A 26,766-nucleotide genomic window follows, 5' to 3' on the forward strand; every position below is an offset into this window, starting at 1 on the left:
CTGAATGGGGTGGCAGGTGGGACATGGCTGGTCTCCTGCTTCCCAAGGCTAGATTCTAATTTCTTTACATTCATTTTTCCAAATGTGTCTGGCTCATTCCTGGGGAGCTCTTCTCTTCCCAGGAAGCCCACACCCAAAGTGCGCATGGAAGAGGTGTACATTCACAAAGCTCCAGTGCAAAGTTCTACGGACCATGGGAAACGGCTCCAACCCACTCCCTGGTATACACCTGGTGTCCCTGCTTAGACCTGCTCGTGTCACACCATGAAAGCAATTTCTGAGCTGTAACACAGTGTTTCTTAGAGTCACACTCCAAATTGGCAAAGTCCCTCCTTTATCATCTAGGCTGAACCACTTGCTAGCAACCCACTTAAGCCTCAGTTTTCACCTCTGTAAAATGGGGCTACCATGAGGCTCTGCTACAGTTACACGTGAGAGGGACTCATGAATAGCAAAGCTCTGTCCAGATAGGGGTTCGTCTTCTTAGCATCATTGCGAACAAGACCTCAAGATGGCCACAGCGGTCAGGCACCCTGCCCTGGCAGGACAATGCCCAGGGCATTTTTGACCTGGGATTGCTCTTCAGGCAAAGGACATGGTCTAACACAGTTGTCATTTCATATTTTCCTTTCCAGCTGCTTTCATCTCCCTTCTCTTTTCTACTCCTTCCCTCTTCCTTTCTCTCTTTCTTTCAGCCCTGGATTTAAGTCTCCCTGTTTTGGGCCCTTTATCTGTGCCCGTTGCACATAGACTCCTTATAAAGAAAATTCATTTGTTCAGGGTCACCGCATGGTTTTTCATTAAAAACAAATTACCCGCATTCAGGGAGGACATCTGGGCTTCGCGGGTCCCATTAATGACTATATTTCCTGCCTCCCCAGCCCGGTTGGGCTCCCCTTGCCTGTCACCCCGCGTTCCCGGCCCCGGGAGGACAATGAGAGTGACAGTCAAGTGAAAGGGAAAACATGAGGGATGAGGGCGAGAGGCGAGTCCCCTGAGAGGGGAAGGAGGGAAAAGTGAAAAAAATAAATAACTCAAACAGAGGGTAACAAGGGCCATTGTCTCAGCATCTTCCTGTGAGAAGCCAGAGCAAATATTGGAAGAAGGACAGGGGGCGTTTCAGTGGTGCTCAAGCCCTGTTTAATTACACAGTTGGACCCTAAGCCCTGGACTCTGGACCGGGCAAGATGGGGAGGGGCATGTGCTATATTCCAATAAATTCCACCCACAGCACCTACTGCAGGCTGGGCCAGGATCTCAGAAGAATTCCAGGCAGCCCTGACCTCAGAAGCAGCTGGGAGACGGGGGCACTGGGTCCCTAAGGCAGACCATCGGCAGTGCCCTGCGGGTGCACACAGTGGGGAGATGAGGGACTGGGGTGGGAGGCTTCCTGTAAGAGAGCCCCTTTAATCTGGTTCTAAGAGCATATGTCAAACACAGACAGGTGAGGATGGGGAGGAAGAAAGGAGTATACCGGAGTTGCAAGTGTGAGCTCCCTGGCGTCCCAGTGGGATGAGCTCTTCCTGGGCCATAAAAGAACTCAAGCTAGGAAGGCCACCCATGTCCCTGAGGCAGCGCCTTCCCTGGGCCCAGAGCCCATAGATAGTCTCCATTCCCTCTCAGTCTCCATGGACACCAGGGACTCAGAGACCCTAAGTTCCAGGCCCCAAGGCCAGCTGTTCCCTGACTGGCCGTGTCCCCCTGGCAAGGCAACCCCACCCCCCTGAAGCCAATCAGCCTGCCTCTGAGATGGATATGCACACTCCAACCTCACAACATGCTTTCAAATGGCAACTGGGGCTAATAGCTGTGTGTCCCTTGACACACTCTAAAGCACCATGCAGGCTGGGGGTGGGGAAGCATGGGGCTTGTTGGTAGAATGAGCTTCCAAGCATGGGTGGTTTGGCCTCGTTTGAGAACACTCTCCTTTTGGAAGGCAGGAGCCAAGCCCTACTGGCTCTCACTGCCCCGGGGGCTTCAGGCACTGCCAGAAGTTCTCTGGATAGCAGTATCCCAGGAGGAGCCACCCTCAGGGTTAGAGACAGCGGTTGGTCCAGATGAAGACTGACAGCTGTCAGGGTCTTGGAGACAGGGCCTGCAGATCCCAGCAAGTCAAAGGGAGTCAAACTCCGACAGCAGCAGTAGACTGGGGCTGGGTTTCAGAAAGGCTCCAGTATGTACAGAGCAAAGCACATGTCTGTCTCCATTGTCCCTGCCCCGCCTGAAACACTCAGCTCCTCCCTCCTCACTCTACCTCCCACTGGCTAACATATGTTTCTCTCTCAACAACAAACCTGAAAATTGTCTCTTCCTAGATTCCTCCCATGCCCTAAGGGCAGAACCACGGATGACTTGGAAAGCTTTAGCTGCGCCCCTATTCTTTGATGTGTTTTCTCAATCTTAGCAAAACTCTCTGCAAAAGCACCTTTAGACATGCCTCCCACCCAGCCCTGCCATACAGAGATTCCGAACCTCTCTATGCTTGACATCCCCAGTCTAAGCTGGATCCCCCTTCTCTGTGTTCCCAGAGACCCTGGGCTTGCCTGTTACTACAACTGGCCCCCATAGCCTCTCACAGGTTTGCCTGACAAGCGTCATGGCTTTTGATCTTGTGTCCTTAGACTAATGCCCAGCACATATAGATGCTCAATAATTGGAAGGGAGAAGGAAAGGAAGGAAGCCATAGTAGATGGATGGATAAATGGATGGATGGATGGATAGACAGAAAAATGGTTGGACAAATGGAAGGATGGATGGATGGATAAATGAATGGATGGCCACTGTAACCTGATCAGCTCAAGGCCCCACAATTATTTATTATTTTCAATATGTTTCAACAGGAAATGTTCAATACATTTCAACAGGCTCTCTCCCAAGTCCCTTCTTCTAGGACACGGAGGCCCCTCTCCACTCTACCCCACAGCACATCATGCATTAAATGCACTATAGTAATGATGCTTTTCACTCTAACAATGCAAAAATCTTATTTTTATAATTTTGCTCATGAAATTATTTGGTCACAAGTAATCTAATTGATGAGTAGCTATGATTTCTCAGCCATTGAGGCACAAACTGAGAAATTCTTGCAAACCAACAAAATCTAATCTAAAAATGGTTTTTAAATGTAATGAAATTTTTACAAGCCCTAAATTTAATAGTTAGTGAAGTTAACATAATGTTACAATTTGTAAACATTTTAATATAACATTTGTTAATGTCAGTTTTCTAGTTTCCTATTTTAGTTTTAGAGGTGAAAGGAGCTTTGTTTGAGCCTCAGATTGTTGTAGATTCCTAAAAAGCTCTTGAGACTTTAGCCCAGGTCCTCTCCAGGGCCCTGCACTCCCATTTAGGATGCTGTGGGAAGTCCTGGCTGGGACACCAACCTCCTCTTCCAGGAGCTCAAGCCTGGTAGGGGTGGAGACGCACTTGTAAATAATGTGATAAAAAGTCAAAGAAAAAGGAAGGAGTGTGTTGGGCCCCAAGCCTCAAAGGGCCAGACTGCCACTGTCCAGTGGATGAAGGGGCTGGTCTGAGCCCTGGACACTCCTGCATCTGGTGCCCTCACAGCAGGGGCTGCCCGGTCCAGGCTCCTCCGAGAGCGTCAGCGTTTCCTTCCCATCCCACCTCCAGGTAAGCCAGCCCCAAAGAACTTTCTCCTTGTTTTCCCCCAACTAAGACTCAACCACAAAACAGAGGGAATTGCCACCGGCCCTCTTGGCAGGTCTTTTGGCAAGCAGTGCTACTACTGGGAGGTGCCCCTAGCAGCATGGCTTAAACCCCAGGCCTGGTGTCAGGCTGCTGTGCCACCTGCTATGTGGCAGTGGCTGAGGATGGCTCCTGCTGCCACGCGGCCAGGCCTGTGTGTTCCTGGGCTGCAGTCCTCCTCCAGTCCTTGGAGTTTATCTCCTGGGTTCATGTCCACTCTGTCTCTGGTCAGAATCTGTCTTGGCCATCAGGGCTTAGGATAAGAAGGTCCAAGGTTCAGCAAGGCTACCATCCTCAGAATGCCTTCACTTTGGGCTGTGTACCTCCAGGCTCCTCTCTGCACTAACGGGGAACCCCCAACCTCTCAGGGCTGGGAGAACCTCCAAGTCCTCCAGGCCCACCCTGACCCTTCCTCAGCCACCCAATGCTTCAGTTTCTTCTAAAGCAAATTCTGATAGCATTCCCCTTCATCTCCTAAAAAGTCATCATGGTCCAGTTGTTCTGTTTGTTGTCTGTTTTTAAGAAACACCATTAGTAAAAGGACATCAGGAAGAAATGGTAAGTCAGGATTCCAAACACATGTTCTCACATACTCATGACCGGGTTGGTGCTGTTGGATCTGGGTCCTGCCAACCACCATCAGAAGGAGCTGGAAACTGGGGAAATCTAACAAGTAGACTCAGCCCAGAGCAGCACGGAAGCAGATGAAGCTGCCCCCAGGCCCTGGCTCTGAGCTCCCCTAGCAATGCACGCTTCCCAGGCGGGCCCTCGAGCACCGGCTTTGGACAGGGTATTCTCCCAGCTGAGACTCTGCTTCTTACCGGATCTTGCGATGGGGTCATGGGAGATAAGAACATTTCTGGGCACCTGCTGAGCCTGGGATATTCTCTCGCCTCATCTTCATGCTCCCAAAAGGGACACTTTGCTTTCAAAGATGGAACAAATGATGGTGATCTTTACTACCACTCTCTCACCCTAAGGTTGCAGATTCTGGTCTGTGAGCTCTCCTCCCAGGAGCACAGGCCCTGAATACCAGTCCTGCCACACCCCAGCAGTTTCTGGGGCCTTCTCGATGGAGACATGGGAGCAGTATGTAAGGTTAGTGAGTCTTCAGGCTCCCCTCCTTCAGTCCAGCCCTTGGAAGTGATTACCAGATTACACATGACACCCCAGGGCCACTGACTTATCATTCACAGCCCCAGATCTGAAGGGAACTTGGAAGCATTTGCTGCTCGCTTAGAACAGAGGGCTCAGGGAGCCCTCCAGTCTGGCCAGGAGCTGACATCAGCAGGCATAAACATCACTGACTTAGAAACCTCGAAAGGCAGGAGCAGAAAGCCCCCGGGATGCATCCAGCCCAGCCTCCTCAGGCCTTGCCTCCTGCTTTAAGAGAGAGCAGGAAGTCCCAAGGTCATGTCCCAAGATCATGTTGTGAGTATCTGGCAGCTAGAATCAGAACCCAGGTCTCCTACATTCAAGTAGGACATTCATGTCCCCAGAATCCTTTCCATCTCTGAGGCTTTTGTAATTCTTTTCTTCCCAAATGCAGACAAGAGCTGAGAAAGCCTACATGTGGTATCAGTTTCTCCTAACTCCCAGCGTCACTTCAATGCAGGGTTTCTGGAGCTTTAGTCACATAGGCTGTCCAGATCACATCACTCCAGACCTCGTCCCCTACCCTGTGAGGGCACAGATAGCTCTGGCTCTCAGACTGGTGTCCACATCCGCCTGGGCAGAGCCTGCCCTCTGCAAGGGGCAGCCAGGGCTGAGTGTGGGTTTTACTGGGGCCCCCTCCTCCCTAGGTCCAGCCTTCCCGTCCAGCTCATCTTCCCACCAGCCCCACAAAGCTTTGGTCACTCCCAGCTCCCTCCCTGATGCCCATGTTCTCTGGTCCCCTTGGGGCTTCTCACGCACTCATTCCTTACCCAACAATATCCCTCCAGCTTCACAGACTGGCAAACTCACTCTGCAAGGTCTTCTTCAAACGACCTCCTCCGAGAGTCTTCCCTGATTTCTCCCCCGCATTGCCTCAGCAGACTCAGCAGCACTCACCTGCATTTCCCTAATGCCAACAGATTCCTAGGTCTTAGCTCTTAACCTAGCACATCTGGATTCTCTTCTATCCATCTCCCCAACTAGACTGTGAACTCCCTGAGGGCAGGGGCTGTGTCGGCAACTCCACCCCTAGCCAAGAATTGGCAACCATGTTCTCTCAGGAAATATTTGGAGAATGAATGAATGAACAAATGAATGGCCACCTGCATTTCATCCTGGCTGTGTCTGGAAAATCCCCAGGGTCAAGTCTATATTCCTGGTGTGGCAGAGCAATTGGAGGCCACTAGAGGGCAGCAAAGAGTCAGGAACGAGCAACAGGTATGCGCCCCAGAGCCCAGGCCCAGGGTGGCAAAGGGACAGCGTGCCCAGGCCAGAGAGCTACCAGGAGCCCCAGCAAGAAGCTTAGAAAGAAAGTCAGAATTCCCCTTCATCGTGGGAAGTTAGTGCAGAGAACAAAGCCTGTTCATTCCCTGAGCAAAGGCTCCCTGAGCCTGGGGCTTAGGCCATGGAAGTGCTTGGGTAGCACTGGTCCTATCTCCATCTGATGCTCAAGTCCCCTCCACCAAGTTCTCACCAGTGTCTGCTGGACCCTCCCAAGTCTTCCCATTCCAATGTCTTCAGTCCTTGGACTGAAGGAAAGGTTCTGATGCAAGGCTGGAAAGGGTGGCCCTTGAATCCCGTTCACGAGTCCCGGCCATGCCTGTGGAACTGGGCAGGATATATTGTCCCCGGGTTCACATGCTGAACCAGACTCAGAGAGTGGAAATGACATGTCAGATGGCACAGAGTGTCCCTGCTGAGCTGGGCCAGGACCCTGCCTGGTATTGCGGCCCCCACCCCTAAACACGCATGCTTTGCATAGGGCAGGCCTGTCAGGCAGGCAAGACGCAGAATCAGGGGTGGTCTTGCCAGACCACAAAAGAAACCTTCTCCTCCCCGCTCCAGAACCTCAATACCCTTTCTACCTCACACAAGCAGTGTCTCCGTGACTGCACAACCGTCATTTCAGCCAGCAACAAGGCAAGCTCCGAGAGCTCACAGAGCTCGTCTGTGGTCACACTGCTAATAATGGTGAAGTGCCATTCTTGCCGAAGCACACTTCGCTTCTCTTGGGGCATCTCCACATCTGTCTGGACTGGGTCTCACTCCGTGCTCTTGGCCTGCTTTACCACCTGTCTGCAGAAGACCTCACCTGCATGTCTATGTGGCTTCCAAAAGTTGCCAAGCTCTGATCCTAATCTTGCTGGCCATCAGCCTCCACTCAACTGGCTCCCCTCCCTGCCAATCTCACTTGCCTGGCCTGGGCTGACTGGGCTGGACTCCCACCCCTGGAAACCCACACTAGCCACTAGGCTTAACCTTCTGCCCCACCCCAAAGCCCCCACCCTCCTCTCCAGAAAGCCAAGCACACAAGGTTCCCAGCCCAGCTCCAGGGCCACCTTTGCCAGAACACCTTTCTCAGCTGCACCAACCACCGCTGCCTCTGTTTGCTCCAGACCCACTGCATTTGGAGACTGCCCCGACTCCTACTTGGCAGAGCTCTTGTTTGTGGCTGGATTATTCTCTAACTGGCTCTCCCATTGAGCCATGGGCTCCAGGGGGGATGGGCTCTGCTGGAGAGCTCTTGATCTGAGCTTCAGGCATGTGTGTGAGGTTCTCCGTTCACTGCCCTATCCAGCCCAGGCCCCTGTGTAAACAATAACAGCAATAATAATGAACACTTACATGCCACTCCATATGCGCCAGTCAGAATTCTAAGAGTTTTCATGTATATGACACCACTTAATGCTCACATGTATTAACATTATCCCCATGTTATACATGAGGAGGAGACCAGGGCCCTGAGGAATTATGTCACTTGCCCCAAGTCACACAGGCAGCAAGAAGCAGGACTGCGACTCAGAACAAGCTCAGGTCCATGCTCTTAACCACCCAGCCTTCCCCTGCTTCCCCAGGTGATGGCCACTCGAACAGCGCCACCACTCCCAGCCCTGGGTCAGCCCCAGCCTCCTTGGTTGTATCACCCCAGCCCCAGACTTGGGGCCACACAGACCTGGCGAAGCTCTCCTTGGCAGCTCAGCTTAAAGTTCCCCATTTTAATTTCAGCTACTGTGTCCTGAGTGCTACTAGGTGCTAGGCACTGTGCTGGGAACTAAGGACATAGCAGTGAACAAGACAGACACAGCCTTGATTATTGCACAGCTCTTACATATCATACAGGGAAGCCAGAGAGGAACGAGCAAAGCACACGCTAAAAGACTTTGGCTGGGCTTAGTGCTGCACACGAAAACAGCAGGAAGCTCTGGGAGAGGAATGATGGGGTTCCTGGTTCAGGAGGTGTGTGGCAGGCAGATTAGTGGTCCCCCACCAAAAATGTCCACATCGTAAGCCCTAGAACCCATGACTATGTCTGGTTACATGGCAGAGGGGAATTAGGTTGCAGATGAAATGAAATGTGCTAATCAGCTGTCCTGAAGATGGGTAGATTATCCTAGATATCCAGATGCATCCAAGGGAACCATAGAGTTCTCTAAACAATGAGGGAGGAGGGGCAGCCGGACAAAGACTCAGCCCAACATCACGAGTTTCAACAAGGAAGGAAGGGGCCAAAAGCCAAGGAATGTGGGCAGCAACAAGCTAGGACAAGAAAGCAAACCATTCCTTCCTAGCACCTCCAGAAGGAACAAGCCCTGCAAACACCTTGACTTTAGCCCAGTGAGACCTACTTCCAGAATCGGAGGGTGAGAAGTGTCTGTTGTTTTAAGTCACTCATCACAGCAGCAACGGGAAACTCATATATATTTGGTCACTGGAAAAGGCCTCTCTACGGAGGGGAAACCCAGATAGGTGAAACTGGACCAGGCAAGCTGGGCAGAGGGCAGAGAGGGGCTGAGCCTCTAGGCACAGGATCTTGTGGGCGCTGAGGTGGGAAGGAGCAGGTGCCTCTCACTCCTTCTGTGGCCCCTGTGCCTGCCTGACCCACTTCTCCTCTGCACCCTCACCTTCTTCTTCTTTAAGAAAATAAAAGCCATCAGTTTAGTGAGTGCCTCCATTGAAAGGCATCTAGAAAAGATGTCCATCAGTCGATGGCAAGCAGAGTGCCCAGGACCACAGGGGCCCGCCTAGCGCCTTTGTGCACATTGTTCTGGCAGGTCATGTGGGATGGGGCACCCACCGCTTCCTCAAAGATAGAGCCTTGTTTCTCAGACTCACTAAAGCCAAGGGGGGGCGAACTCCCCTTCCTCTTTCCTCTAGCCCAGAATTTGTAAGAATTTCAAATGCCATGTTGATATCTGTTAGGTTGCAAAATATCTTCAGGCAGGAATCAGCTAGTTACACTGATCAAGACACTATAAAATCTTTGGTGCAAAATTTTCAGCATTTTCTGGAACTTGGTAGAAATAAAATTTGAAAACTGTTTCCTTTCTAAGCTGATAGAGGATGCTTTCTTCAACGTAATTGCTCAGCAAAGGGCAATGCAGAGTTTACAGGGCTGCAGAGTTTACTGAATCTGCAAACCCTAGAGAAGACCAGGAAGCTATGTTTCGCAGACATGGGGATGCGCTGGAGGCAGAAGGGGCAGACAACACTCTGATGACAAAATCGGAACATGAGTCCAAGCTAACAGGCTGCCATTTAATACGGAAAAATGTGACGTCCACTTTTTCAGGCCCCAAAGTGCAGCTGTGGAAGCATAGCCCGGAGGCAGGTGTGCCTTCCTCTATGTGTCCTCCAAGCACATTTACAATAAAAGACTTCACTTAGAAATGAAGTGGTGGCCGGGTACAGTGGCTCACACCTGTAATTCCAGCACTTTGGGAGGCTGAGGCAGGAGGATTGCTTGAGCTCAGGAGTTGGAGACCAGCCTGGACAACATGGCAAAACCAGTTTCTACAAAAAATACAAAAATTAGAGGGCGTGTTGGCAGGCGCCTGTAGTCCCAGCTACTCAGGAGGCTGAGGTGAGAGGATCACCTGAGCTCAAGAAGTCAAGGCTGCAGTGAGCCAAGATCACGCCACTGCATTCCAGCCTGGGCGACAGCCAGAGTGAGACCCTGCCTCAAAAAAAGAAAAGAAAAGAAAAAGAAGTCAAAGTAGCGGCGGTTAAATGTTTTCTAAAGCCTATAGTGGGAAAAACGCCCCAAAGATTTTGGGTTTCCCTCTAGATTGCACCATTAGCCCACCAGAGGCCAGGAGGGAGTGAAACGGACCTCGTAGCAAAACAGACCATTGCAGCGCAGCAGCCTCAGAGAGACAAACGCGAGAGACACAGATATCCCGGAGCCTTGCTCCACTTCTTCCTCCAAACCTGCCAACAGGCCCTCGGGGTCAATGAATGGCATCATCGCCTTCAGCACCGTCACAATTCAATGAATGCCTCCTGGATTCACATGCCCAAGAGGTCATGAATCAGAGTCTGAACAAACACTAAGTGGAAGTTCTCCAGCGGGCTGTGGTATATTCACATCCTACTCCCTGGAGCCTGATACGGGAAAGCTCCTTATATGTAACCCTGGAATATGACTCCCGGTGAAAGGAACAAAGGGTCTTTGCAGATGTGATTGATTAAGGATCTTGCGATGGGGAGATCATACCAGATCCTCCAGGTAGGACCTAAATGCGTACGTATCCTTATGAGAGAGAAGAGGCAGATTTGACACACAGAGTAGATGGAGCAGGGAAACACTGAAAGCTCCTGCCCTGGAGCAATGCGGCTGCAGCCAGGGAATGCCAGGAACCTCAAAAGCTGGAGAGGAAGGAACAGCTCTTTCCCCAGGGCCTCCAGAGGGAGCACGGCCCTGCCGACACCTTGATTTTGGCCCAATGATACTGACTTCAGATTCCTGTGCTCCAGAACTGTAAAAGAACACAGTTCTGTGGTTTTAAGCCACCAGATTTTGGGGAATTTTTTACAGTAGCCACAGGAAACTAACACACAGGTCAGTATAATTTCCCTGGCCTTCCTCCCTTAGCCAACATTTTCAAAGAGGACTTGATATGTGTCCTCTTTGTGAATGTTGGCTAAGGGAGGTTGGCCATGAAGGGTGCAGAGACTGATAAGGTCCCAGTGAGAGTGATGGGTGTAGCATAACTGACTACCTTCACCACGCTGGGCCATGTGATGCGGCAGAGCCAGGCACAGGCATCTTCCACCAGAGGGGGCCATCTGGGAAGCTTTCTCTGAGCGGGCAGGTTTGCGCCCAGCCCTGAAGGGTAAAGCTGGATTCTGACAGGTCAAGGTGGGAAGCCATTCAAGAATGATGAAGGAACTGATCGGTGGGAGTCCAAGGTGTGCTGGGCACCAGAGAGCGGTCAGGGATGGGGAGGCTGGGAGAAGAGACCAGAAAGGCAAGTTGAGGCCAACCAGGGTGAGGGCCCCTGCCCTGCCGAAAGGTGGGCTCTCTCTGTTCTGTGGGACAGTGTTGGGGGCAACGTCTGTAAAAACAGTGTGCACAGGCCACCCAATAAACAGATTTGGAAATTTTGTTGGAAACAAGAGTCCCAAAGACCTGACCCTGTTTGGCCATTCAGAAGCAGGAACTAAGGGCTGTGTGGCTGAGCTTGGAATCCCAGCCCTGATGCCAGGCCTGGCACTACATAAGTGCTGGGGAATGTAAGAGAAGAGACAGCAAGGAAGCTAGGGCAAGGAGAAAAGATGGGGGAAGAGGAGGCAGAGATGTGGAAGGAAAGAATGTAGGGAGAGAGGGAAGGAAGAGTCACAGGCTCCCGGGCCGCGGCTCCTCTGCCGAAGTGCTTGTTTTCCTCCCTCCACACTGTGTACCCTCCTCTGTGCCCAAGGATAGAGTCCCATGGGGCCCCGGGGCTGCCCCTGTCCAGCTGCTGCCAGGCTGGCAAGGCTGTGCCCTGCTCAGGCCTATGATTCCTGCTGCTCCATTAATGGGCAAGGAGTCACCATCAGTTCCCACTGGAGGCTCTGCCAGGCCTGCACCCATGTGTGTCTTGAGCCTGGTAATGAGGGATGGGGGAATCCTGGGGGCCAGCGGACAGGCTCTATTTGGATAAACTTGGCAAAGTTCAGCTGCTTCTCTGAACTCAGCCCCTGGGGTTTCCGTTGGGGAGCTGAGGACCAGCCTGTAGCCTCAGCTTCATCACTGACTTGCTCTCAGAACAGGTTCCGGGCCTGTCCCTGCCCCTCTGCCATCACAGATGAGCTGGAGTTGACTGATTCAGAGAGCACACCCAGGAAGCCCAGTGCGGAGGAAGAAGTGCTGCCCGGGTGTGGGGAGTGCTGGGAGGGAGGTAGAAGGGGCCAAAGACCAGGGTTCAAGTCCTCCACCTGCAAGCTGCATAGCCCCCAGAAATTCCCTGGCTTCTCCAGGTCTTCTCTGGTCCTTTTGGAAAACAGGGATTACTCTCCTGACCCTGCCCACCTTGTGGGGCTGTTGCATCATGGGACTCAGGGGAAGTCTGTGTTCTCTAAGGCCCTATATAAACATGATAGGCCATTCATGGATACAGCTTGAGATCCATCTCCCAAGTGTACCAGGACTTGCTAAAGGTTGGAAAATGAGGAGCCAGGGTGGGGGGCAAGGGTAAGGGTGGTGTGTATCCCACCACCTCTGATCTGCCATGGGTCCATCCTTGCAGCAGAAAAGACCAAGGTTTTGCAGGCGGAACGTGGCAGGTCTCCCCTGCATTGGCAAGGCCCAGGACAAGATTACACAGGGAGGCCATTTCCCACGTGTCTCATATTTAAAAATCATCAATCAAGCTAGCAAACTGTTAAATGAAATATGCTCCATCCTCCTACCTTGTTAAATACATCTTCGAAACAACCTGGAAGGCTAGGATCAAATGTAGAATTCTGGCCTCCTTGGTGATCTGTGCCAGGACGTGGCTGTGGGGGGGAGCCCTCCTGGCTAGGATCCATCCTGCTGAGCTCTCCATGCCGGGCTCCTCATCACCACATGGGGCCTTGCACACCCATGTGTGGATACCCAGCCCTCACATCCACCTCCGTCTACACTCCCGACAGAGAGCCAGCCCTCAGGCCCAGGGGTGCACACACCAGTGACATGGACTGGCTTTAGGAGGATGGCCCTGGGGAAGAGGCTTGGGCCTATTTGGGTAAGACTCCAGCATGAGCTAGTAAGAGGGGTGTGGGCATGTCCCCTTGGCCCTGCAGGCTCTCCCCAGTGTACGGGAGAGGGGGCACAGCTTCAGTAGGTCTGGAGTGGGGCCCTCTGAGGGGTGGCTCCCTTATTTATTTATTTATTCCTTTACTATTATTGCTATCTTTTGAGACAGAGTCTCGCTCTGTCACCCACACTGGAGTGCAGTGGCATGATCTCAGTTCACTGTAACCTCTGCTTTCCGGGTTCCAACAATTCTTGTGCCTTAGCCTCCCAAGTAGCTGGGATTACAGGCGTGTGCCACCATGCCCAGCGTATTTGTGTGTGTGTGTGTGTGTGTGTGTGTGTGTGTGTGTGTGTATATTTTTTAGTAGAGACAGGGTTTTGCCATGTTGGCCAGGCTGGTCTTGAACTCCTGGCCCCAAGTGATCTGCCCACCTCCACCTCTCATGGTGCCGGGATTACAGGCATGAGCCACTGTGCCCAGCCTAAGTACCCAGAGAGAGTCAAGAGTGTGTGTTAGGAGGAGATACAGCCCTTGGAGCCCAGGCCCTGAAGCCAGCTGTGTGGCCCCTGCAAATGACTCTACCTAAGAGACAGCATGGTGGCTAGAGTTAATAATAACACATTGCATATTTCCAACAGCTAGAAGAGAGGTTTTTAATAGTTCTCACTACAAAGAAATGATGAATATTTGAGGTGATGGGTATGTGAATTAGCCTGATTTGATCATTCCAACAATGTATACACTGTCGAAACACCACACTGTACCCCGCAGATACACTGAATTATTTGTCTATTAAAAATTAAATTAAATAAAAATTTTTAGAAATAATTTTTTAAAGGAGACAATGCTAACTCATAAAAGAAATGTAACAACATCCAATGGAGGCCTGATTTTCCCCTGATTTTTAGAAACACCTTTCAGAAAAGAATACTTTGGGTATTTTTGCTATGGGAATGCCCTTAACACCCAGGCAGCCAGCCCCGCTCTCCCCCCACCACCCCATAACGCAAGGAAACGTGGTGGCCTCCTCTCCAAGTGTCTTAAAACTGACACCTAACTGGCCAGGAGCGATCAGGTTCCAGTGGCCACAGGGTGTTCCGTTTAGAATCAAGTGACAACTTCACCATCCAATATCCCCAACCCCAAGGAGTAAGGCCACCAAGAGCACCCCAGTGCCTTCTGCTTGCTCATGTCACACGACTGTGTGGGAGAGAGAGGGTGGGGGCCAGGAGGGAGGGAAGCTTGGGGAGAAGGCCTGTTCCACACTGGTGGGGTGACCTGCAGCCAGCCCCTGCACCCTCTTTGTTCAGATTCCCCGTGTGGCCAGGGAGGCGCTGTTTGAGTGACAGTCAAAGACCCTCCCCCCCGCCTCCCAGCGTCCTCCCCAGTACGGCTGCTGGCTGGTCCAGGGCCCACTGCAGGCCCAGCTGCAGAGAGCACAGACCTCTGCCTGATTTATTCAGGTCTGCTTCTCAGAAGCGTAGAGGTCACCCAGGCTGTTTGGGGGGATGCCCCCCCACCGAAACTCCGTCCGCTGCCTGCTGCGGAGACGCCCGCCGACAGTGCAAACTCACCAGGCACCATCCCTGTCAGCGTCGGCGCTGAGTAGCTGCCCTGTCCAGCGGGGGGGACATGTGGAGGGTACCCGGGGAGGGTCGTGCTCGCCAAGTCACGGCCTGAGGAATCAAAGCAACAAATCACAGGGTGAGCATCTCTGCGGCCAGCCGCTCATGTCCACAGCTCCCTGCACGCTTCTGCACATTTGTCACGTTTGGACGCTGAACGGCAATGTGCCCCCAGCTCCCCCCTGTCACTCACATGCGCTCTCACAAACACACATACACACACAACCACACACACACACAAATACACACACATGCACACACATCTCCAGCCACCCTGGCTCCACTCAGCAAGAACAGAGTCAGAGCTGTGGCCTGTCCCTGGGAAATCGGGACCTCCTGCTTGGGGAGGTGGGGCAGTGCAGGTGCCAACACACTCCAGCCAGCTGTCCCTACTCTACTCCCCAAGAATGCCTGGGACCGCTCCACCTCCACACTGTTGCTTCTGCTACGTCCTCTGCACAAAGTCCCCCTTCCTCCAACTGCACACAGCCTGCCACCACCTGCCTTCAAAGACCACTTCAAATGCCTCCTTCCTCCTCTCCTCAGTAGCCCCCCATAGTGAAGAGGGGGCATATCTGCCTCAAACCCTATAGAGCCATATCTGGTCTAGTACTGAATTCTTCCTCTTTTGGCATAGAGCTGTTTCTTCATTCAGCGAAGATACAGGAAGCACCTCCTAGTACCAAACACTGTTCTGGCGCTGGGAGATGGAGGTTAAGGCCTCGGCCCTCAAGGCCTGCACACTCCCATGGGTGAGTGTCCAGCTTTTTGCAGGCCACTGTGCTTCTGACCATGAGTCCAGAGTGTCCACGTGTCTCCCAGCTGGGACACTGTCACCATTGCTGATTGGTTCCATCGTGCAGAAGAAAATTCAATTGCACAGTTTTGATGGGTGTGCATGTTGGGGTAGAGGCCAGGAATACATAAGGGGGTGCTGCCAAATCTGCCTCCTGAAAGATGGAGGGCATTATCCCAGTAGAAGGCTGCCTAGTACAAATGCTCACACCCTGCCTGGCTGCCTGCGTTGGATAAGACGATGCTAAGAGGGAGGGGACTTGCCCAAGGATACTCGGCAGACCTGAGGCAAGGCTGGGACTGAGAGTCAGTCTCCCGCCTCCTGGGAGTGGATCCTTCCTTCAGTAGGGGGTTGCTCTCTGGCTCATTTCTGAACCCCAACAGTTTCTGCTGCTGTTACATACACATGCTTTAAAACCTTGATCCTTAGGGCAAAGGTTTAGAAGATCAGTGCCTCACCAAAGCACTCAACTCAAGAAACCAGATAAAAACCAATAAAATGAACCCAGGAAAAGAAGGAGGAAGGAATCAACAAAATAAAAACAGAAAAGAATGAATTAGGGGCAGGTGCAGTGGTTCACACCTGTAATCTCAGCACTTTGAAAGGCTGAGGTCAGGAGTTCAAGGCCAGCCTGGCTAACACAGTGAAATTCTGTCTCTACTAAAATATATATATATATAAATTAGCCAGGCATGGTGGCGCATGCCTGTAATCCCAGCTACTTGGGAGGCTGAGGAAGGAGAATTGCTTGAACCTGGGAGGCGGAGGTTGCAGTGAGCTGAGATGGTGCCACTGCACTCCAGCCTGGGCAACAGAGAGAGACTCCATTAAAAAAAGAAAATAATGAATTAGGAAACAGAAAAGCAGACAACAGTACCTCAGCCAACAACTGTTATTTGAAAAGACCAATAAAATACACGGATCTATGAAGATGCAAAAAAAAGGCACAGATAATCAAGATAAGGAATGAGCAGACAATATAACCAGAGATGATATTTAAAAACATAAAGAAATACGCTCCACACGAATAAACATAGAAATCTCAACAAGGTACAATTTTCTAGGAAAACAAGAATTTCCAATAGTAATTCAAGAAGAGGCAGAGAATACTAACATTCCAATAATCTTAGAAGAAATAGAATAAGGTTTTTTTGTTTGTTTTTGTTTTTTTTTAAATAAGTGCCTCATCCATTTAGCTTCTTGGGAAAGTTTTTGTTTGTTATTCTTTTTGGCAAGTTCTTTTAAACCTTCAAGAGATACATACCTCTGTTATTAAATTGTACCAGGATATATAAAACTAAGGAAATCTACCCAATTCATTTTTCCAAGCTAGCATAATCCTGATCTAAAAACTTAACAAAGGCAGCACACACAAAAAATTAAAAACTAGTCTCATGATTTGTGAATATAGATGTAAAAAGTCCACTATCATAATGATTGGGCAATATTACAGAAAGAATAATGTACCATGACCAAATAAGTTTCATTCTGGGTATGCAAGGATGGTTCAATATTAAAGCATTGTTCAGCACATCTTATTAATGTATCAAAGGAGGAAAATTACATGATTATATAAAATATGTGGAAAAGGCACTGGCTAAAATTCAGTATTAATTCCTTATGATAACTCTTAGTAAATTAGAATTGAAGTATACTTCCTTGTTCTATTGATGCTACATCTAAAGTTAATATCATACTTAATTGGTGAGATACTTGGAGAGTTCCTGTTAATGTCAAGAACATGCCAAGGAAACCTATTATCAATGTTATCACTGAACATTGTTCTGAAAGTTTTAGCCAGTACAATAAGATAAGACAGAGACACAAGAGGAATAAACACCAGGGGGCGGGGGAAAACCCAAGATTATAATTAGCTAAATAAGTCTTAGGCTTGGGAAATCATAAGAAAACTGGTTCATCTCCTAGAACCAATGGAAAACTTTGGTGAAACAGCCAGGTAATGGACTGTGTCAGCTCCAGCCTTGTGCAGGACTTGAGCAGCCATCATGCTGGGGGCTCATTCCGTTCTCAGGTTCCCCCTCCCAGCCCATCAGGATGGCAGTGTGCACTCAGAGGAGCTAGCACATGGCCACGTACACTCTACAAATCACTTTGCCTCTGTGTTCCCATTATAGAGGGGCTCCTTTGCCTTGTCCATGGCTCCAGTTTTATGCAAGCCAAGTCCCTAGAAGCAGATGCTTCACCTGTGCTGTACCTACTCTCCTTGGACTAGTCATGAAAACAAAGGGCATGGGTTGTCCCTTGCAAGGAAGGGAGAGAAGCTGACAGCTTTCTGTGTCCTCCCAACCCCCTGAATTGCTCCAGTGTGCCAGGCACTGGTGTGGGCTGTTGAGCAGCATTATTCCACCATAGCCTCATGGCTTACAAAATTCCCAGCATAAACCTATGACACTGCGTGGGGAGGTCTCTGGGAGGCTGCGGCTCACCAGAGAAAAGAAGACAGTAGGGCACAGTGAGGAAGAGTGTCAAGTCTGTCCAGGCTCACGTCCTTGATTTGCCACTTACTAGCTGTGTGACCTTGAGAGAGTCCCTTAATCATTCTGAGCCTCAGTTTCCTTATCTATAAAACGGGGATGATAGTAACCAACGCTTATAGAGAGTAAACTGTGAGTTAGGCACACACATACTCACTTACTCCTCACAATTACCCTATTAGAGAGCTGCTATTATCCCTGTTTTACTGAGAGGGAAACTGAGGCGCAGAGAGTATAAGTGATTTGCTCAGAGTCACACAGCTAAAAGATTAAAAAGCAAGGTTTCAAACCCAGCCAGTCTGGCTTGCAAGCCTGCCCTCTCCACCCCTGCCCTGCCCCGTGCCATCTCTGCAGCCACACAGCAGCATACCTTCTTCACGAGGCTGTGGTAAGGAGGCAGAGGGAAGATGTGTGAGAAGCACACGGCACAGTGTGGAAGGTGGAATTACTGGCGCCAGTCCTGCATCCCACCCTCACCACCACCGGCTTGAAAAAGAAATAGCAATTTAACACCAAAAAGTAGAAAGGATACATATTAAACTGGTTTTAAAACAAACAAATTCAGTTTTATGAAAAACTGAAAGGAACCCTTTGCAGCTTTTCCTGCTGGAGCACGGTGGCCTCCTCTGACATTTAAGCTTAGGTTCAGCCATGTGCCTTGCTCTGGCCAATGGGATGGAAGCAGACAGTCGCCAAGCAGAAGCTTGATGTGTGCTTGTATGGCTGGGCGCCCTTCTCCCTTACCCTGAGAATGTGCCCTGGCTAGCCTGCAGATCCAAGGAGGAGGGGGTACATGTGGAGCAGAGGTGGACCCAACCTGTGATTGGAGCCCAGCCCACCCTGGGGCAGCCAATCCCCCGCCGACCCCAGGTGCACCAGCAAGAAGCAATGATTACTATGCTAAGACCTGAGTTTCGGGGGTGTTGGCTAAGCAGCAATGTTGTGGGAATGGCTGATTGACACAAGATTTAATAAATGTCATCACTGTTCTCTACTTAAAAGCTTGCTGCCTGGAACCTCTAAGAACACCTATCCAAATCCAGGTAGAGGCTGCCCCCCACCCCCCGTGGGGAAACCCACTCTGAATTCAAGCCTGAGATCTGCTCTGAGGCCCATCAGAGCTCTCCTGGCACCAAGCTGAAGAGTCTGTGACCTTGGAGGGCACAGGCAGTTTCAGCTTCTCAGTCCCTTCCCTAACATGTCTCAGGTATCTCGCCAGGGTTGGGGGTGTTTAACAACCTGTCAACACAAGGCAGCTAAGGAGGCGCTACTGCCCCTTCTTAGCGCTAATTCAAGCCTCTGGACTGGGATGGGGAACCAGATTTAATGCTTCTAAACATGCTGTGACCTCAAAGCTCACACTTCTTTCACATTTTTTTACCAAGGAAGAAATTATTTGTATCATTTGCAATGGCACTGAATGTTATTGATGGCCTATAATAAGTTTGCAAATAACCGACTAAAATGAATCAATTTGAGTTCTTCGCGTAATTCCTCCTATTAACGGCATGTAAGCACATCTTGTCCAACTCATGCGGGGCCTTCTCTTATCAGGGAGGATAACCAAGACTTGGCTTTGCTTACTATTAGCAAGGAGTCCAGGCAGAATTGTGAAACTCAAGACAAAGACCACTCCTCTAGAAGAGACACATTTAGTTTAAAATAACTCACTATTTGGCAATCCTGCCAGGAACGGGAAGAACTGGGACCTGGCCCTGTTGTACAGATGAGGAAACTGAGGCTCAGGGATGAGGTTTGCTTGGCCCAAAGTCACAGAGTAAGCGGTAGAACAGGGACTTCAATTCAGAACTCATAATTTCTACTTAAATGCTATTCTTGCAAGATCATTAAAAATGTTTCCCGTCGAGGGGACTAGCCCTCCCAGATGCTAAATCATTCTACAAAGTCTTTATAATTAATATTGTGATACCAGCACCTGAAAAGAAAACCAATGGAATAGAATGTAAAATACAAAAGGCGGCCCCAAAGATCCAACTGGATTACAGACCCAATAATCCAATGTATAGATTATATGGAAATCCAGCATACAATGAAGGTAGGAGCTCAAATCACTGGGGAAAATATGGACATTTTCTAAATGGTTTTAGGACAATGGAGAGCCATCTGGGAAGAAAGATAAAATAGATCAATTCTTCCTACCACATATAAGAATAAACTACAAATAAATCTGAGAATAAATGTAAAAAAAAATAAAACTAGACAAGTACTAGAGGAAAACACAGGTGAATTCCTTTCTAATCCAGGTGCAGAAAGACTTTCCAACTATGACTCAAAACCAGATACACATACCACTACAAAAATTAACTCAAAAATGAATCAAAGACTTAAATGTAAGAGTTAAAAACACAAAATTCTTAGAGGAAAATGTGGGCATAAATCTTCATAACCTTGGATTTGGCAATGGTTTACTGGATATGACACCACCAACAACAAAATAGATACACTGGACTTCATCAAAATTAAAAGCTTTGTTCTTCAAAAGATACCACCAAGAAAGTAAAATGATGACCCACGGAATGGGAGAAAGTATTTGCAAATCATACATCTGATAAAAGGCTTGTATCTAGAATATATAAAGAACTCTTGCACTTCAACAATAAAAGACAAACAAATTTTAAAATGAGCAAAGCATCTAAATAGGCATTTGTGTAAAGGAAAATAAATGAAATGGCTAACAACCACATGAAAAGATGCTCAACATCATTAGCTCTCAGGAAAATGCACATCAAAACCACAATAAAACACCGCTTCATACCCACAGGGAAGGTTATAGTCAAAAAGACATATTGTCACAATCATTGGCAAAGACGTGGAAAATGGGAACCCTCAAACACTGCTGGTAGGAATATAAAATGGTACAGCCACTTTGGAAAAGTCTGGCAGTTCTTAGACATAGAGTTACCATGTGACCCAGTAATTCCCACTCCTAGGTGTATACCCTATATGTCCACATAAAAACTTGTACACAAACGTTCATGGCAGCATTATTCAGGATAGCCAAAGTGGAAACAACACAAATATCCATCAATTGATGAATGCATAAAGAAAATGTAGTATGTCCATACAACGGAATATTTGGCAATAAAACAGAGTGAAATACCAATACATACTACAGTAGTAACATTCATAATGAACTTGAAATGACTATGCTATGTGAAAGAAGCCAGTCACAAAAGACTGGCTTTTAGTGTATGAATATATTCATATAAATATCCAAGATAGGCAAATCTACCAACAAAAAGTAGATTAGTCGTTGCCTAGGGCTGGGGCTGGGGAATGAGGGGAAAGGAGTGACTGCTAATGAGTGTAAGGCCTTTTGGAGGGGTGTAAAAATGTTCTAAAACTGACTGTGTGGGTGACTGTACACTCCATGGTTATACTAAAAACCACTGAATTGTACACCATTAAGATGACTGAATTGTATGGTATGTGACTTACAGCTCAATAATGCTATTACTTTTAAATCTATTGTCACCATCATCTTGAAAAAGAAATGGTAATTTGACACCAAAAATGTAAGAAAGACATAACATTAAATAACACTAAATAAATTGATTTTTAAGCCAAATAAACTTACTTTCATGGGAAAAAAGATACAATGAAGATACATTATACAGTAGAGATTGAGACACTGGATTACTTAGCAATCAAAAACTCTTGGCTGGCAAAAACAACAATAAGCAAAGTCAAAAGATAAATGACAAATTGGGAGAAATTATTTGCAGCATATACCACAAATAAAGGTCTGCTACGCCTATGTATCAACAACTTGTAAATATTGAAGCCAAAAGATTGTTAAAATCTCACATAAAAATGGACAAAACACATGAACATAAAACTCACCACAAATACATATATATATATATATATATATATATATATGATGTGTATATATACAAAACAGCCCTTAAATGAATTGAAAAGATGCTCAGTTTCACTCATAATGCCAGGCATGCAAGTTAGTTGCAAAATGGTACAACCCCATGTGGAGGGGAATGTGGCAATATCAAACAAAAATACACATGCATTTACCCTTTGAACAAGGAATCCCACATCTAGGAATTTACCCTGAAGACACATATACCTTTAACCATACATAAACACATATGGACAAGGTTATTTGTCGCGGCATCATCTGTACTGCAAACTATTAGAAACGATCTAATTCCAAACATCGGGAGCTGGGTGAATAAACAGTGGTACATACATACATGGTACTGCACACCTGCATAAGAGAATGAGGAGCTGGTAGGCCTCAGGATGGGCAGGTGAAGCCCAGGAGCTGTCTCCCCAGCCCCCTGTGGGAGGTTGGAATCCTCTCACCACCTCAGGTCAGAACCCTTAGGGAAGTGTAAGGTCGGGTTCCCAATGAGGAATGGAAAGCCTTGTGGGGACTGTGGAGCAGGGACAAAAGGAACTATTGGTCCCAGGGGATGAGTGAGTTCGGAACGCTCACTAGGCAAAGAAATAAAGGGAAGGTATAAAGTCTCAGGCTGCATCTGGGCTGGGCAGAGGCAAGCTATGGCTGACGCTGGTGGCAGACCTGGACTCCAGAAGGCAGACCCGCCCCCAGGGAGGAGACCTCTAGCCAGCTCTGCAGGCGGCAGGCTTGGGGGGGTCATGAAGTCACCCACATCTGCTCTCTCTTTCACACAGGCTCCCCCATTGCCTCCAGAGCCAAATCTAGCCCCCTGAGCCTGGCAGGGAGGGGTGGAATTTGGAGTCACACAGGCCTGGCTTCAAATCTTAGCTCCACCACTTACCAGCTGTGTGACCTTTGGCAAGTAATACAATGATCTGAGCCTTGGGCTTTCTTTGATAATTGGAAAAAGAGGGTATTTATTGGAAGTGTAACAATGGTACTCTCTGTAACAGGATTAAAACATGTCTGCAAATTCTTTGTTACCCTTCTCATGGAGAAGTGGTCTCTGACCCTATGCCCTGAATCTGGGCCACCTTGGTGACTGGTCAACCAACGGAGCTCCAGCCTGCTTGGAGGTTCCCACGAGCCAGGCCCTGGCCAGGCACTTTCGTGTCTTGCCTCATTCAATCCAGCAACCCCATAAGGTCATGGTTATAATTCCCATTTCTCCCAAGTAGTTGATGTGCCTAAGGTTACACAGATGATAATAATAATAATAGCAACAGCTAACATTTGTGTAGAATTTCCTGTATGCCAGGCAAGGCTCTACACTAGGCAGTGTTCTAAACACTATTCACTGTGCTTTACAGATATTGATTCATTTAATCCTCAGAAACTCTGTAAGGTGAGCCCTATTGCTATCCCCATGTTACAGATGTGGAATCTAAAACGCAGTGAGATTAGGCACCTGCCCAAGCTCCTATGGCTGGTGGGAAATGAAGCCTTATCTGAATGGAGGCGTTCTGGCACCAGATTCCTTCACACTACCCCAGCACTGGGCACTCATCCTTGTCCTGCTTCTAGACTGGAAGTTCCCAGAGATCAAGAACTGCTGTCATCCCTCCTTCCCTTGCACTGGCCTGGTGCACAGTAGGTGCTCAGAAAATGTTTGCCAAGATGAAATTCATCAAATGACATTGGTTCTGCTCCTCGGAAGGAACTATGGTTCCCGGCACATCAACATCTCAGAAAAGCCCTTCATCATGAACGCCACAAAATAACTAGGCCTGATTTATCAGTTTTTGCTTAGATGCAACTTTTTCTTTTTCATAGAGCCCATTTCTAGGTAGGCTCTCTCTATGTACACTAATGGGGGGGAATGTGAATCCAATTAACTTCAAATTTAGCTCATAATGAACTTATCTCATTTTGCTACCAGCTCGGTTCTCATCGTGTGGCAGTAATTAACCACTGGGGGTTGTCACTCCCAGACACATGACACAGAAATCCTCCCAGTCCTTCGCTTCAAACCCTTGCAGAATTCATTACCCTGACAGTGTGAAAACCCTTCACTTTGAATACCATAGGGCACCAACCAAACTCCCCCTCTATCTACCTGACTGTGTGTGTGAGTGAGAGAAAGAAGGACGCAAGCCATCGAGCAGCCATTAATTATTGTGAACAAGAGGGGATGTGGGGGCAGGATGCTGGCGATGGCTTGATGGCCCAAGAGGGTCTGCCAGCCTTGACAGCCCTGGGGCAAGAGGTCCCACCCACAGGAGGGAGATCGGAGCATACAAGGCCCAGGCTATAAGGGAATACGGTGGGGCTGGCTGGCAAAGGCAGAGGCCTTTGCGAACTAGCAACTCCTATCTGCTGGAGAAGGTTCAGGAAGCCTGCACACTCCAGGAAACACTGGTTGCTATGTGACCTCAGGTAAACTCCACCTCCTCTCTGGGCCTTGGTTTTCCCATCTGAACACTCAAGCAGTGGAAACAGATGGCCTCTGAGGGTTTTTTCCACAGCAACATTCTGTAAGTCAGTGGCATCATTTCACCCCCATGTTGATGGAAAAGAAGGCGGGTGTTGATTCCCATAGAGACAGATATGGCAGCGCCTGCTCGCGTGGCCCCCACACTCTCGCCTACAGTGTCAGACTCCCTGGAGCCCCTGAGCTAAACCCGGGTGAAAGGAGGTTAAGCATAAGGGACTTACAGAAGGAGATGGGAGTGGTCAACCTGCAAATGAAATAAAATCTTCATATTAGGCCAGGCATGGCAGCTCACACCTGTAATCCCAGCACTTTGGGAGGCCAAGGCAGGAGGATCACCTGAGGTCAGGAGTTTGAGACCAGCTTGGCCAACATGGTGAAACAGTGTCTCTGCTAAAAATACAAAAATTAGCTGGGCATGGTGGTGTGAGCCTGTAGTCCCAGCGTCTCAGGAGGCTGAGGAGGGAAAATTGCTTGAACCCGGGAGGTGGAGGCTGCAGTGAGCCGAGACTGCACCACTGCACTCCAGCCTGAGTGACAGAGCAAGACTCCATCTCCAAAAAACAAAAAAACTTCATTTTATATATTGTTCACTTTATATTTGTACAAGAGTTATGCTTTTAATTTGTTCTGGAGTATATTTTGACACCTGTTGTAGGAAAAGGTGAGCAATGCCAGAGACAACAATATGAGCTGAAGATTTTCAACAAACTCCAAAGCAGATGACAGTAAACAACTGTCACCTTAGGGAGAGGGGGAGAAACAGCCCAATACCCAGGACTGGGGGTGGGGATTAGTCCTGCTACACAACATGTGGGTGCGTGTGTACACATCGTGCATACACCGCCTGGCTCATTCGTTCCAGCTGGTGTCTGAAGTGGGTGACAGTTTGAACAGGGCTGCTCTGGAGTCTCCCTTTGTCCAGACCTGCCACTAGCAGAGGGTGTGCTGCTGGCGGTAGCTGCAGAGGGGGCATATTTCACCCAGAGGGGAAGGGCACTGGGAATGGTGATGTAACAGCCTACCTCTGCCTGCAGACAATGGATGTGCTAATTGCAGATGAGCTGTATCCAGTCATTAAAGCGGATCTGGCAGGCTCCTAATGACAGGTTTATTAGTCATTAGTTTGGGTGGTGTTATTGACTTAGAAATAATAACCCAAAATTTCTTTTCCCAAAATTAACTAATCCTCACTTTTAGTTAATTCTGACTGACCTCTCTCTAATTACCCTGGCTAAAGATCTAATCTGGATTTGCAGAGCAGGAAGACAATCTGAGAACCCGCTAACCAGGGCGCTGTTTACTTTGCTAACCCTCCTCATTCCTTCTCTGAGCTGACCGCTCCACCTCGCTGGAACCTCTGCAACTATCAGACTGTGTTTATATTTTGGAAGCGTGTTTGAATTTCATCTGCCTGGCATTTTAGAGCAGACGCTAGGACTCAGTCAATATTTCCATGCACATGTATGACACAATCCCCCTAGAACCGGCAACTGTTGATCCAACTTAATGAAATGACAAAGGCAGGGTTCTAATTAGGAAAGCAGCAAAGCAGCACTACCACGCTGATGGCTCTGGGCCTCCCTGCCAGGACGGGCACTGCTTCAGAGACAGGAGGAAGGCAGTATTTATGGCGCAAGGATTCCCAGGGCAAAGTAGGCTAGCTCATGACTTCATTCATTCATTCACTCATTCATGCATTATCTGACACTAAGTTCTAAACACCGTCCTGAGTGCTCTAGAGGATAAATCATAACAGTAACAATAACAACCACAACAACAGCAACTATCCTTTATACAGCTCTTAGCACCAAGCACTGTTCTAAGCACTTTGTATGTATTATCTCATTTAAGTACCACAGCCACTCCGAAGACATCATCAATCTTTACAATCCCCAGTTTGTAGATAAGGTACTCAGCTCCCAGGAGGTAAGTTGGATGCAAGCTGAGGCTGACTTCAGAGCCAGTCACTCCCACCTCACACACAATTGTTTCAATAGGTGAATCACAAAATTCAAAATGCACCCTCCCCTGCAACCAGTCAACTTCTAGGACTTCACCTATGGAAACACACAGGAAAATACACCAAGCTATTTCATGGGAAGGAGGGAAGGCAGCAATCTTTATTCCTAGGATAAGTAAATGATGATACTTGCCTATGATGGAATATTTATTTCACAGTTTGGAGAAACAATGAGGTAGATTTGACTGTGGAAATTGTAGAACGACCTCCAAGTACAATACTAAGTGAATAGGCAAGTGCAAAAGAATGCTATGAACAGTATAATTCCATCCGTTCTAGCAGAAAGAGGAAAAATCTGGAGGCTGATAGAGGCACTAAAATGTTACTGAAAATATACAGAAGACCCTGCTAACTGTGGAGAGAGGGATTATAGATGGGAGGGCTTAGACTGGGGGTGGGAGATTTATTTTTCATTTTCTATTTTTCTGTATGACTTGAATATTTAACCACATGCATGTATTACTTTTTATTCCAAATTAACTCTTTGATTTAAAATTAACGTTTTCTTAAAACCAGACACAGTCTGTGCCCAAGGGGCTCACTCACAGTCTAGAAGAAGAGTTGATAATGAACCAAGATGAGGGAAGTGCAGT

The 26,766-nt window shown here is 48.5% G+C and overlaps 1 protein-coding gene across 5 annotated transcripts in view; it reads right to left on the minus strand.

Annotated features, from left to right (window-relative positions):
• PAX5 (paired box 5) overlaps positions 1–26,766 on the minus strand; it is a 196,011-nt gene that overhangs the window by 35,797 nt on the left and 133,448 nt on the right. For all 5 annotated transcript variants that reach the window (XM_032240086.1, XM_032240082.1, XM_032240085.1 and 2 more), the window contains one exon: positions 14,435–14,536. In XM_032240086.1, the coding sequence (XP_032095977.1) occupies positions 14,435–14,536 (102 nt within the window). The remainder of the gene's footprint in view (positions 1–14,434; positions 14,537–26,766) is intronic.

Source organism: Sapajus apella, unplaced genomic scaffold, assembly GCF_009761245.1.
Source record: "Sapajus apella isolate SASKATOON/1434 unplaced genomic scaffold, GSC_monkey_1.0 scaffold46, whole genome shotgun sequence".
Taxonomy (NCBI): Eukaryota; Metazoa; Chordata; class Mammalia; order Primates; family Cebidae; genus Sapajus; species Sapajus apella.